Below are 13,076 nucleotides of genomic sequence, written 5' to 3'. Positions count from 1 at the left end.
ACTTACAGTCCTGCCCTCAGCCTTTCTCCTCCCAAGGCAGCTGGGATGATGGTCTGGCCTCATCTCTTTTCTTTTTATCTGAGGTTCAGGGTTGAGGTGAGAGGGGATGGACTCCAGAACCCTGGGGCGTATTGGACAAATGCTCTGTCTCTGAGCCATGCCCCAGTCCTTTAGTGATTTCTCTTTAATCAGGCTAGGCTGAACCCAGCAGGTGTCAGGGCTATTGGGTGTCTGTTCTTCCACACAGTGACACCTGCTCTTCTGAGTCCTTGCTGCTGCTTAGACAGTCACAGGCAGTGGGTCTCAGCCAGTCAGATGGTCAGTGAAGAAACCCAGATGCAAGGGCATGACCCTGCAGCTGGTCTGCAAGAGTCCGGATGCCAACCCCAATGGGGGAGCCCTGTTTTTCTCGGGGAAACCTCAGGCCCGGGTTCTCCAGTTTGCAGGCCATACAAACCTTGCCTAGTCACAGCCCTGAGGTTGCTTCCATATCCCCTCTACAGGGCACAACAGCTTCTTCTCGTGAAGCTCCAGCGACTGGTTCACAGAGGCAACCGGGAAGAAGCCGACAGCGCTCACCACACCCTGCGTAGCCTCCGGGTAGGTACACACTTGCGCGCGCGCGCACACACACACACACACACACACATCTATCCTTCCCTACACATAAGAAGCCTTGTCACCATCTCATTGGGAAGAAGCATTGCAGGGAACTTGGTCCTTGTGAAGGGCAAGCTCCTGTGAGCCCTCCTCAGCTGTGACTTAGGAGACTCACAACCCCACCTCGGCCCTTCCTACTCTCTCCCAGCCTCTGCTGCTGCCTGGCTGCAGGCCTTTGATGTTGCCCCTGACATTCGGGCCAGAGGGGACTGGGGGCCGGGTGCACATCTCTACCGCAGTCTCACACTCAGGAGCCTTTTGCTCAGCCTGAGCTGATTGACAAACTCATTCCAGAACACCCTGCAGCCCGAAGAGACTCTTTCGACCAGCGACCCCCGGGTCAGCCCCCGCCTCTCCAGAGCAAGTTTCTTCTTTGGCCAGCTCCTGCAGGTAAGGTTGGCGATCGGATGCCCGCTGACTTTTCTAGCACAGTTTGCTGGGGCTCCTCCCTCTGCCTACCAAGAAAGAGATGCCAGGAAGACATAACAGGGCATTGTATTTAGGGCGCCCCTTGTGACTTCTCACAGCGCCTGGCTTCTCCGGTCCCATTTTATCCTCGCAGTGACAGGTCTGTCGACAGACTTCGTGCCTGCTGGAAGCCAGTCTCACGTTCGTAAAAGATTTGAAGAAACTTTAGGCCAAAAGAGCTTCAACAGCTCTGCTGCTAAAATATGATTTTAAAAAACCAGATGTGTTGTGTTGGGAAGAAAAAAAAAAAAAAAAAAACCCTCCAGATATGTAAGCCAGTTTCTTCTCTCTGGGGGAGCATTAAAGTTACCCAAGGATCCCAGCAGACAAGGAGATAAGGGAAGCCCAGCAGGTTCCTTGGCTCTTACCTGTCTGTGGAAACAGCTCAGCTCTTCAGAACTGGAAAGAAATAGTTTTTTTTCTCCTTTTATTTGACTTCTAAAGCAAAAGCAATTATTTTGGGGGGGTGGATAATCCAAGGACCATTGACAAGTTTGTTGTGTGATTTCATATAGGTACAGACACAGTGATTACAGACATTTCTTGTATTGATAGTTGAGAGAAGCAAAGAATGTAAGACCAAATGCACATTTCCTGCATGGGTGCTGCATTAATCACACCCCAACGCAACAAGAAATAACTAATGCCTTGACCCCGAATCCCAGACAGATACAATTCTGTGATAGAGACAGCCGGGTGGGAGAAGACCTCAGAACATGAGGCATCCGGAAGGCAGGGCCATCCATCGATCAGGACACTGTTAGGCCCAAGTGTCAAGCTTCAGCCATCAGGATTTCAGCCAAAGACTCAAGGCAAAGTGAGAGGCATGGCTCAGTGGTTTAAATGTTTGCCTTACCTTCCCCAGCACCGCATAAACCTGGCACAGTAGGGCAGGCTTGTAATTCCAGCTCTCAGGAAGTAAAGACAGGGGGATGCAAAGTTCAAGGTCCTCCTGGGCTACATAGTGAGGTTGTGGCTAGCCTGGGCTACATGAGACCCTGTCTTAAAAATATATAAGAATAAAAACATGAGGCTGCCACACACTAGGACTGGGCAGGCTCTTCTGAAGCAGAGAGAGACTCACAGGTGCCTAGAGAGCTCTGTGAGAAGCTGGACCAGCGCAGCATCTATGAACTGTGTAGGAAGCCATGATCCCAGAACCCAGAGGATCATGGGAACAATGTGAAGGAGTTGGAGGTTTCCAGTCTGTATCGACTCCAGGGGATGCCAGCCTGGATCCTCACCAACTAGAACAATAGCTGCACATGGTGTCTTCATAGGCCGGTAGCTAGAGTGTTCCAGAGTCTCATTGCAGAGGCTGGCTCTTTACAGCAGAGGCAGTCTGCCCTGGGCACCCCACAGCGTAGAGTCAAGGTTTAAACAAAGATTTTATCTGCCTGGTGCAGGTCAGTCTTGGCACAAACCAAGAGATTGTGCCACGCCCACCGCCACGCCCACCTCCCGCCCTCTTTCCCCACCCTCTGTCCCGCCCTCCTACCACACCCTCCTCCTCTCCACAGTTTGTCAGCCGGTCAGAAAACAAGTACAAAAGAATGAACAGCAATGAGCGGGTGAGAATCATCTCTGGGAGTCCCCTGGGGAGCCTCTCCAGGTCCTCGCTGGATGCCACCAAACTCCTGACAACAGAGAAGCATGAAGGTGTGTGAGGACCTCCTGGCCCCTCTCCACAGCCCAGCAGGGGCCTGTCTGGTACACACCCCACCCTCCCAAGGAGCTATGTCTGTCTCTGTCCCCGGGACAGGCTTAGCAGGATGACCAGACAAGGGAGGGGCTAAAGAGATGGTCAGTAATGTGTTAACCCAGCATCGTGCTAGTTTGAACTTACTCCCCAGGTAGGGGAGGCAGAGGCAGGAGGATGCCTGGAGTTCGCTGTTCAGCCATTCTGACAATTGTTAAGCTTTTGATTGCGATGAGAAGCCCTGTCTGAAAAAATAAGGTGTAGAGTGATTGAGAAAGACACCCAGTGAGACACCCAATATCTGCCCTCTGGCTTGTGTGCGCTAGTGTGTGCACTCACACTCAGACACACACATGCACACCCACGTACACACACATGCATGCTCACACACACACACACTCACATGTGCACACACAAACATACATGCACATACACACACTCACACATGCATATACACTCACACAGACACAGATGGACACGCTCGTGTACACATGCCCACACACAGAGACATGCATGCACACACACACATACACACACGCACACACACAGTTGGAGGGGGAAAGGCAGACACAGTAACACACATCTACAATTCCAGGATTTAGTCAGCTGAAGTACGAGAATTGCCAAGAGTGGAAGGCCAGTTTGGGCTACACACTGAGACCCTATCTCAAACAAAATAAATAAAAGAAAAAAACAAAAGGATGGATAAGAAGACCAGACCAGCCCTGCCACCCTGTAATCTTGTCATCTCCCCAGGGTGATATCCTCACCCAGCTCTGGCCTGGGAGACAGCTATCATCATCCCTTTAAGCCCAGACACCAACATTGACTGAAGCCATGTGCCAAGACTTATGTATTTATTGACTTATCTCCCCACTGAGTACCTTTTACTGTTTACCTGGCTGGTTAAAAGTCACCCCACACCCTGTCCCCCAATGATGGTGAACCCTCCCTGCTTCCCCCATCCAGGCTGGGCTTTCTCGGGAACAGAGAGGCCGACCTTGAGTATGGGTAGTTGGGAAGTTCTCTTTGCTCCCAGGCCGGGCAGGCCAGGAGCAAAGGAAAGGGATAGGCCCCTGATCTTGGGAAATGGATCTCTAGATACCCCTACCCATGGGACTCAGGAGAATGGAGGAGTCTGACTTCCATGACAGACCACAAAGCTTTGCCATCTTGCCGCCTGGTCCTCTCCACTGCCCTTCACTCTCTTGTACTCGCCCATCCATCAGCCTAAACCGTCACACTGCACGATTTTCCTGGGGGAGTCCCTATCTCTTCACACCTGACAGAGAGGGTAACACCGAGTAAAGGAACAAGTCCAGCCAAATTTACCATAGAGAACCAGAGAGTTCTCTGGGGCTGGCGTCAGGAGCGGGCACACCTTAGGCTATGGCATCTTCAGGAAGGTCCCACCACAGGGCAGACGATGACTCAGAAAAGCGATGCCCCTGGAGCTCCCCGCACAACTTGAAGAGTCTCATCCCTAACAATGGTTTACTGCCCCTGTAACCTCATGGGCTTTCAATGCACTTGTGTGGCCATATGAGGTCAGAGAGGTCAGCGGTCTCATTCTTCGATCACCATCTACCTAATGGTTTTGCTGTTGTTATTGTTGTAGTTTTGGCTAAGATTTTGTTTTGTTTTGTTTTGTTTTGCTTTGCTTTGCTTTGCTTTGTTTTACTTTTCATTTATGTGTGTACACTCTCTCGCCACATGAGTGCAGTTCCCTCAGAGACCAGAGACCGGAAGAGGGCGATGAACCCTCAGGAGCTGGAGTTATAGGTAGCTTTGACTCACTCTGCTCCTCTGCAAGAGCAGCAAGTGCTCTTAACTGCTGAGCCAACCATCTCCTCAGCCCTCATCCTGTTTCTGAGGCTCTCTCATTGGCCTCGCCACCCTGGTGAGGCTAGACTGACTGACCAACACGTCCTCAGGGATCCGGTCCACCTGTCTCTGCCTGCCAGCACTGGGATTGTAAGTGCACAAAACATGCAGGATGTTTACATGGGTTCTGGAGACTAGTGTGGGTCTTCATACACTTTCTCAGCAAGTACTGCGCCCACTGAGCCAGCCCCACCCCCTCAGTTCAGCAGGTTTCTGAATTCCCTTAGTCATTAGTTTCTATTGAGTGCTGTGACCCCCACCAGGAGGGAACATCTCAATCAAAAAGGACATCACTGCATACCTGGCTGTACTCCTCAGACCATATCCCTATTCTAAGAAGCTGTCCTTGGTCTACTGAGGTGGCCCAGACTTCAGGACCCATCAAGCTCCTCTGTATGTCCCTTACAGCACCCTCAGAGGCAATGCCTCTGGGTGCCCAGAGTGGCTCCAAGACACACATGTCCCTTTCCCTACCACCAGAGGCCTCCAGGCTTCATGCGGCCACAAGGGTGGCCAAGGCCTCCATGACCTGAGTGTGCCCTGGGGCAGGGCAGGATCTGACAGCCCGCTGTTTCTGTTCTCCATTAGAACTGGACCCTGAGAATGAGCTCAGCCGGAACCTCACCCTGATCCCCTACAGCCTGGTGCGGGCCTTCCACTGCGAGCGGCGCAGGCCCGTGCTCTTCACGCCCACCATGCTGGCCAAGACGCTGGTACAGAAGTTGCTCAACTCAGGGGGTGCCATGGAGTTCACCATCTGCAAGTCAGGTGAGCATGGCCAGATGACAGACAGAGAGACACAGGCTTCTGGAGCCCATCACAAGAGTGACTCAGCCTCCCTGCCTTCTCCCCTCCTCTTTCTTCCATTGCTCCTCCTCTTCTTCCTCCATCTGTGTCAGGAAGCCTCCCCCCCCCCACTCCTCCTCAGTGTTCTCACAAAAGGCACTCTTCACTCTACCCACTCAGCTACTTGGTAATGATCTGTGACCTACATCATCTTCAGATAGATCATGGCTCCTTGGGTACAGCAATTGTTTTTAATCCTAATGCTTGACCATAAGTAAGATCCTGTGGGTGGTATGTAGATGAATGGGTGGGTAGATGGATAGGTGAGTGAGTGGGTAGGTACACAGATACAGATAGATGGATGGATAGATGGATGGATGGATGGATGGATGGATGGACAGATGGACGGACAGATGGATAGACAGACAGATGGATAGATGGATGATGGATGGATAGATGGACGAATGGATAAATGGATAGATGGACAGATGGATGAATGGACAGATGGATGGATGGAAATGGGTAGATGGGTAAATGGGTGGGTGGTAGATGATGGAAAGGTAGATGGATGGTGGATTGATGAGTAGCTAGGGATGGGTAGTAGGTAGATGAATGGTAGACACTTGGGAGATGGGTGAATGAGTGAATGAATGGACAAGTTATGATGAATGGTTGGATGAGTAAGTAGATGAATGGGTGGTGAATAGTTGGATAATGGATGGGTGGGTTGTTGGAAAGATTGTAGATGTGTTGATAAATAGACGGATAGATGGATAAATGGACAGATGGGTGGGTAGAAGGATGGATGGATGGATGGATGGATGGATGGATGGATGGATGGACAGATGGATAGATAGATGGATGGACAGACAAACAGATGGATGGATGGATGGATGGATGGATGGATGGATGGATGGATGGATGGACAGACAAATGCATGGATAGGTATGTAGGGTTGGCTCCATGTGTGAGTTTCATTATTGAATCATGCATAGTATTGCCCCACAATGACTGAGCTACTTTGTTCAATGATACTCACAGCTGAAAAGCCAGAGCATGAGTGTCCTCTAAGCCCCTGCTGCATAGTCTGGCATAATGATCATGAACCATAAGCTTGACCCCACCCCCGGGTATCTTCCCTATCTAGTAGAGAAGATAAAGTTCCATTTAACTTATTGTGGGAAAAGACCAGATGAATATCAAATTATGTGGCACCCAGGAGGGGACAGGTAGGGCCTGGAAGAGACAACCCAACACAAATAGCACTTGCCACCCTGGGCATTAACTACCCTCTATGCAGATATTGTCACAAGAGACGAGTTCCTCCGGAAGCAGAAGACAGAGACCATCATCTACTCCCGGGAAAAGAACCCCAACACCTTTGAATGCATCGTCCCTGCCAACATTGAGGCTGTGGCAGCCAAGGTGAGGGACACTGAGTACTGACCAGACTAAGACCCTACCCAACCATCTCTGTGAGGCACTGGGTCATGACAAGGGTGGGTGGCCACAGCTATGTCCCTCCTTTCTCTCTTCTCAGGCCTAGATCACTCTCTGCCTCTACTCTATCCTCAAATCTTTGATGTGAGCTTATATTTCTGTTTTTTGTTTCTGCCACTGTACTGATGTTGGTTCATGTCAGCTAAGGGTCTCTCTCTTCTCTCTCTCTCTCTCTCTCTCTCTCTCTCTCTCTCTCTCTCTCTCTGTGTGTGTGTGTGTGTGTGTGTGTGTGTGTGTGTAAGAGAGAGGGAGGAAAGAAGAAAGAGACAGAGAGAGAGAGAGAGAGAGAGAGAGAGAGAGAGAGAGAGAGAACGAACCAGGGTTAGATGGGAGCACATCATTCTGGTTTGTATTCTGTTGGAAAATAAAGACCACGAAAGAAGTGCACCTTGGAGAGGAAGGGGTTTATTTCACCTTACAGCTCTCAAGGTCACAGTCCATCACTGAGGGAATTGGGGCAGAAACTCCAGGCAAGAACCTAGAGGCAGGAAATGAAGCAAAATTCGTGGAAGGATACTGCTTACCAGCTTACACCTTCTTGCTTGCTCAGCCTGCTTTCTTATACAACCCAGGACCACCAGCCTAGGGGGTGCCACCGCCCACAGTGGGTCTGGCTCTTCCACACCAATCACTGATCAAGAAAATGCTCATAGATCTGCCTGCAGGCAATATGATGAAGACAATTCCTCAACTCAGGCTCCCTCTTACCAGGTTAGAACATGTAAAGTTGACAAAAAGTAAAGACGTAAACAGCACAGGATGGGTGTCAGGTGACACATCCACTCAACCACGGGAAAGGGAAACAGTAGATGGAGTCCCAGGAAGCCACCCAAGCATGTCACAGTGTGCAAGTCACATTCTGCTGGAGCTAGACAAGGTGACCTTGAATGACCCTAATGGGACAAGGTGATGCTGACCAGCTGCAAAGCAGGGAGCTCTTCCTTGCTCTGAGTCTTGAGAGCTTTAGCAAGGAGGGAGACAGCACCCTTGGAGGTAGCAGGAGCCAGTAACCTGGCTTGCCAAACAGCTGGGTGGTCACAGATACACCATCCCCATGTGTCACACACATACAGAGAGAGAGAGAGAGACAGAGACAGAGACAGAGACAGAGAGAGACAGACAGAGAGACAGACAGAGAGATGAAGGCAGTAAGTCTTTTTGGCTAGTCTGAACAAATTTGTTGAGTTGTTTCTTTTCAAGTCTGAGTCAGAAGCCAGTGTGTGTGTGTGTGTGTGTGCGTGCGCGTGCGTGCATTTATGTGTAAGAAAGTGCATATGTACATATGTACATGTGTGTGCTGAGATCAGAGGACAGCCTTGGGTGTCATCCCCCAGCCGCTGAGGTGATGGCTGAGTTGGCTGATTACAACCATGCAAGAGTGAGGAGCTGGATTTAATCCTCAGAACCCACATGAAGATCCAAGCATGGTGGCAAATACTGTATCCCAGCACTGGGAAGGAGAGAGAGGAGATATGTCAGCTAATTTTATGTCAACTTTATACAAGCTAAAGTTATCTGAGAGGAGGGGACCTCAGTTGAGAAAATGCTTCCATAAGATTGAACTGTAGGGCACTTTCTGTATTAGTGGTTGATAGAGCATGAGGGCTCAGTCCATGGTGGGTGGTGCTAACTGTCCCTGGGCTGATGGTCCCGGGTTCTACAGGAAAGCAGGCTGAGCAAGCCAGGAGGAACAAGCAAGTAAGAAGCACCCCTCCATGGTCTCTGCATCAAGTCCCTGCCCTGCTGAGTTCCTGTCCTGACTTCCTTTGATGATGAACAGTGATGTGGACGAATAAGCCAAATAAACCCCTCCCTCCCCGAGTGGCTTTGGTCATGTTTCATCAAAGCAATAGTAACCCAGACTAAAACAGGAAGGTCCTGAGGCTGACCAACACCAACCAGCTGAAACAAATCAGTGAGGCCCTGGCCAAGAAACAGGTCCTGTCTCCAAAGAAACAAAGAAACCCGCCCCTGTGATTGACGCTATGGTCGACTTTTCTTGCCTAGCATCCACATTCACACACACACACACACACACACACACACACACACACACACACACACACACACATCTGAGCCATATACACAGGAAATTGGAGGCCATCCTGTGCTACCTGCAATCCTATTTCAAAAAAGAAAGCCAGATCCTATGAGGGAGGTCTGATCACATAGAAGAGAAAGTGAGTGGGCCACAGAGAAGATGAATTGCACTGGAAAGGTGGAGCCCCACCAGCTAGGGTTAAGGGGAGGCAGAGAGCAAACAGGTGGGGAAAGAGAAAGTCCAGAGGGGTGGGGTTTCCAAGCTGTGACTCCACGAGGCCTGGGTGCCAGGTCCACAGTGTGTGCAAAGGAAAAGTTCATAGAGTGGTGGTAATACTATATTCTCTTACCCCCCCCCCCCGATTCTTCTCTGCCCCTTCCTCCTCCTTCCCTCCCTTCCCCATCCTCCTCTCCCTCCTCCTCTTCTCCATCCTCCTCTCTCTCCTCCTCCTTCCCTAGTTTTTTGAAAAAGTCTCATGTGTAGATCAGACTGGCTTGAAAACTAACTACAGTCTCCTACCTCCCACCTCTTAGGTGACAAAATTACAGTCATGTGCTGCCACACTTGAATATGCATACACATATATGTATACATACATATATACACATACACATGTATTTGAACATACACACACATCTGTTTTTTGTTTGGCTGTTTTTTAAAGATATTTTTGTTTGATTTGTGTGTGTGTCTCTCTGTGTGTGTGTGTGTGTATGTGTGTGTGTGTGTGTGTGTGTGTGTGTGTAATGCTCACGGAGGTCAGAAGAGGGCATCACATCTCCTGGAGCTAGAGAGTTTCAAGTGGCTGCCACATGGGTGCTGGGATCTGAGCAAGAGCAGCAAGTGTCCTTAACTACTGAGCAATCTCTCCAGCCTTTGCTATGTGGCCCAGGCTAGCTTGGAACTGGGTATGTGGCCCAGGCTGCCCTCCAATTGCTATCTTCCTGTCTCTGTCTCCCAGGTGCTAGAATCACAGGTGCACACCACACACCTGTCTTTTTCATACTGTTTTCTTTTCTTTCTTTGGTTCTTTGTTTCTTTCTTTTTAATTTTTGACTATTACTAGGTAGCCCAGGCTGACCTGAAACTCATGATGCTCCTGCCTCCGCTTCCCAGGTGCTGGAATTACAGGCACACACCCCCACACTCAGATTTCTATGTTCTTTTTCTTGTTTAGTTTGGCTTGGTCATTTAGACAGGGTCTCACCATGTAGCCTAGGCTGACCCAAAATTCTCAAGCCTCCAGCCTCAGCCTCCCTAAGGCTGGGATGGCAATTGTGCATCTTTTCTGTTTAATGTAAAATCTGATGTGGTTTTTTTTTTTAAGTGATGCCTTCAGCCAAGTGGGAATATCGTTTTCCACAACTAACAAGCTCCTGGTTAAGCCAGTATCCCCGAGGATGCCCCAGCCAGCCTCCCTTCCTGGCATTTTCTGTTCTCTCGCCCATTACCAGGAATACCCTGGAAGGCTGGAGGGGGTGGTGAATGTCCACTGCAAGCCCCTCTTGGCCTCGACCTAGATAGCCGGTGTCACTGTGCTCAGCAGGGTCGATCGAGCAGTACTCACGTGGGGCTGCAACCTCACCGAGGCCAACTTTTGAAGTTCCCTCGAACAGCCTGGCACCCACAAGGGTGGGTAACATGGGTACCACTGTTGATGCTGGCTGCTATACTTGCAGAATAAACACTGCCTGCTGGAGGCTGGGATCGGCTGTGTGCGCGACCTGATCAAGTGCAAGGTGTACCCCATAGTGCTGCTCATCCGAGTGAGCGAGAAGAATATCAAACGGTTCAGGTAATGTCGGACACCCAGTCCCCACAGCTGCCACACACACCACCCTTACTCAGCCCTTCCAAAAACTCCTGGATGCTGGCACCTGTGACACTGACCGTGAGTGCAGCGGGGCAGATGCTGGTACACATATGTAAGACACGCAGGGTGAATGTGGTGGTTGGGAAAGGGTCTATCAACTTCCTGTCGCTGAGATACTTGGGTCGAGCCCAAGTATGTAAGAAAAACAAATTTAAAGAGGGAAGTGGCCAGATGTGGTGGCACAGGCCTATATCCCTGCCACTCAGGGTGACCGCAGTTTGAGGTTAGACTGGTAGAATAGTATTCAACCTTGAAAAAGGAGAGTATTCTAACACCTGCCACAATATGGGTGACTCTCGAGGATAGGATGCTGTGATATCATCCAGGAGGACAGACACCATATGGTTCCACTTACAGGAAATCCCTAAAGTATCAGGCTGATAAAGACAGGAAGCAGGAAGGTGGGGGGGGGCAAGCTAAAAAGGGGTGGGAGCAGAGTTTGTGTTTAGTGGGGACAGAGTTTCCATTTGGGACAATGACCTAATTCTGAAATGAAAGGTTCTCACCATGTAGCCCAGGCTAGCCTTGAATTCACACATTAGCCCAAGCTGGTATCAAACTCTAAGTAGTATTAAATACACTCACTGCTATAATCCCGGCACTAAGGAGGTGGAGGCAGCAGGTCCCCGACACGTGTGGTCCTTGACCCCCACAGGCAACTGTGCAACCCAGGCTTTTAGCTCACGGTGTGAGCAGCGAGTCCTGCAGCCTCCTCATGTCTCTCCCTGCCCACCCCACCATCCCCAGGAAGCTGCTGCCACGGCCAGAGACGGAAGAAGAGTTCCTTCGAGTGTGCAGGCTCAAAGAGAAGGAGCTGGAGGCACTGCCCTGCCTCTACGCCACCGTGGAAGCCGAGATGTGGAGCAGCGTGGAGGAGCTGCTGCGTGTCCTCAAAGACAAGATCGTAGAGGAACAGCGCAAGACCATCTGGGTGGACGAGGACCAGCTGTGAGCATTTCTGAGCCTGACCGGCGAGACACAAACACACGGGGATCCCGAGCCCCCGGCAACAAAGTCACCAGAAGTCACCTGGTGGAAGGTCAGGCTCTGCTGGTGTGAACAGAGCCAAGGGCCCAAAGCCAGCAGCCTCTTCGAGGCCAGAGCAGCAGTTGAATGTAAACGCATGGGACAGGTAACTAACTACCTGCAGGCTTCCAGCAGCCAGAGTGGCTGTCAGCCCTAGAGGAAGCACGACGCATGCGTCCCAGGCAGGCTGGGTCTAGGGAGACAGGACTCCTTCTATGCCGTTCTTTTCCTTGCATTAAAAGTTATCCGGTTCTCCGTGGCTGATCTAGTCCTTTGCAGATTCTTATCCCACAGTCTCACTAGCTGGGGTTCCTTCAAGCAACTCAGTCAAGGTGGGAATGGGCTGAGGCTTCCCACGTGAACATATGTTCTGAAGAGAGGTGAAATGAGACCCTTTCTACCCTGACCAGATGCTAACTGCATAGTTTCTTGGCTGGGGGGGGGGGGGGGGGGGGGGGGGGGGTGGGGGGGGGAGAGAGGAACGCCTACTTCTGCAAGCCCTGCTTGTTTACCGGTTTGATCCTGTACAGAAAACCACAGCTGCTGTGGGCCCGAGGACAGCACTTCACGGCTCTCGCCACTACCCTCAGACTTTTGCCATGTGTCTGCACACACTCTTGGGGTGGGAGGGTTGGGACAGATGTTCCTTGTACAGCTGAACCCTTTCAGCCACTTATCCTGAGCATTCTGACCAGTTACCAGCCTCTGCAGTAAGCCCTGCCCCGAGGCTCTCGGGAGCCTCTCCGACCGGGATTGAAAGCATCACGCTTCTGTGGGTATGTTATGGTAAGTAAATATTGCAGGACGAGTCTTCGTGACTCTGTCACATTATCAAGACACCAATTGTCCCATCTTTGTTCTCATTTAAAAAAACAAAACAAAACAAAACAAAAAACCAGTGCAGCCTATAGCAGTTTCCGCCATTTTTAAAAAATACCGTAAGTGCAACATAGGAAGCTGGGAATGGATAGCTGGGGAACCAGGAGACCACTGCTTCTCTCCTTTCTGCCTCATGACCCATCCCTGGCCAGCCAAGGAACCAGGCACCTTTCAAATCAACACTCCTGGCAGAGCCAACAAGCACGGAACCTTCTTTTTCCAGAACAACCCATAGAAACCAGGTAACTGCTCTGGGTCTG

The 13,076-nt window shown here is 50.6% G+C and overlaps 1 protein-coding gene across 2 annotated transcripts in view; it reads left to right on the top strand.

The window, feature by feature from the left end:
* The window catches only part of Card11 (caspase recruitment domain family member 11), a 129,490-nt gene extending 117,294 nt beyond the window's left edge, over window positions 1-12,196 (top strand). For both annotated transcript variants that reach the window (XM_076923542.1, XM_076923543.1), the window contains exons 19-25: window positions 504-600; window positions 955-1,050; window positions 2,649-2,787; window positions 5,300-5,479; window positions 6,798-6,922; window positions 10,718-10,833; window positions 11,659-12,196. In XM_076923542.1, the coding sequence (XP_076779657.1) occupies window positions 504-600; window positions 955-1,050; window positions 2,649-2,787; window positions 5,300-5,479; window positions 6,798-6,922; window positions 10,718-10,833; window positions 11,659-11,863 (958 nt within the window). In that variant the 3' untranslated portion in view covers window positions 11,864-12,196. The remainder of the gene's footprint in view (window positions 1-503; window positions 601-954; window positions 1,051-2,648; window positions 2,788-5,299; window positions 5,480-6,797; window positions 6,923-10,717; window positions 10,834-11,658) is intronic.
* Window positions 12,197-13,076: the final 880 nt, after the last annotated feature.

Source organism: Arvicanthis niloticus, chromosome 24, assembly GCF_011762505.2.
Source record: "Arvicanthis niloticus isolate mArvNil1 chromosome 24, mArvNil1.pat.X, whole genome shotgun sequence".
In the NCBI taxonomy this organism is placed as follows: Eukaryota; Metazoa; Chordata; class Mammalia; order Rodentia; family Muridae; genus Arvicanthis; species Arvicanthis niloticus.
Note: the sequence above shows the minus strand (reverse complement) of the source record. Positions and strands in the feature narration are given on the sequence as shown.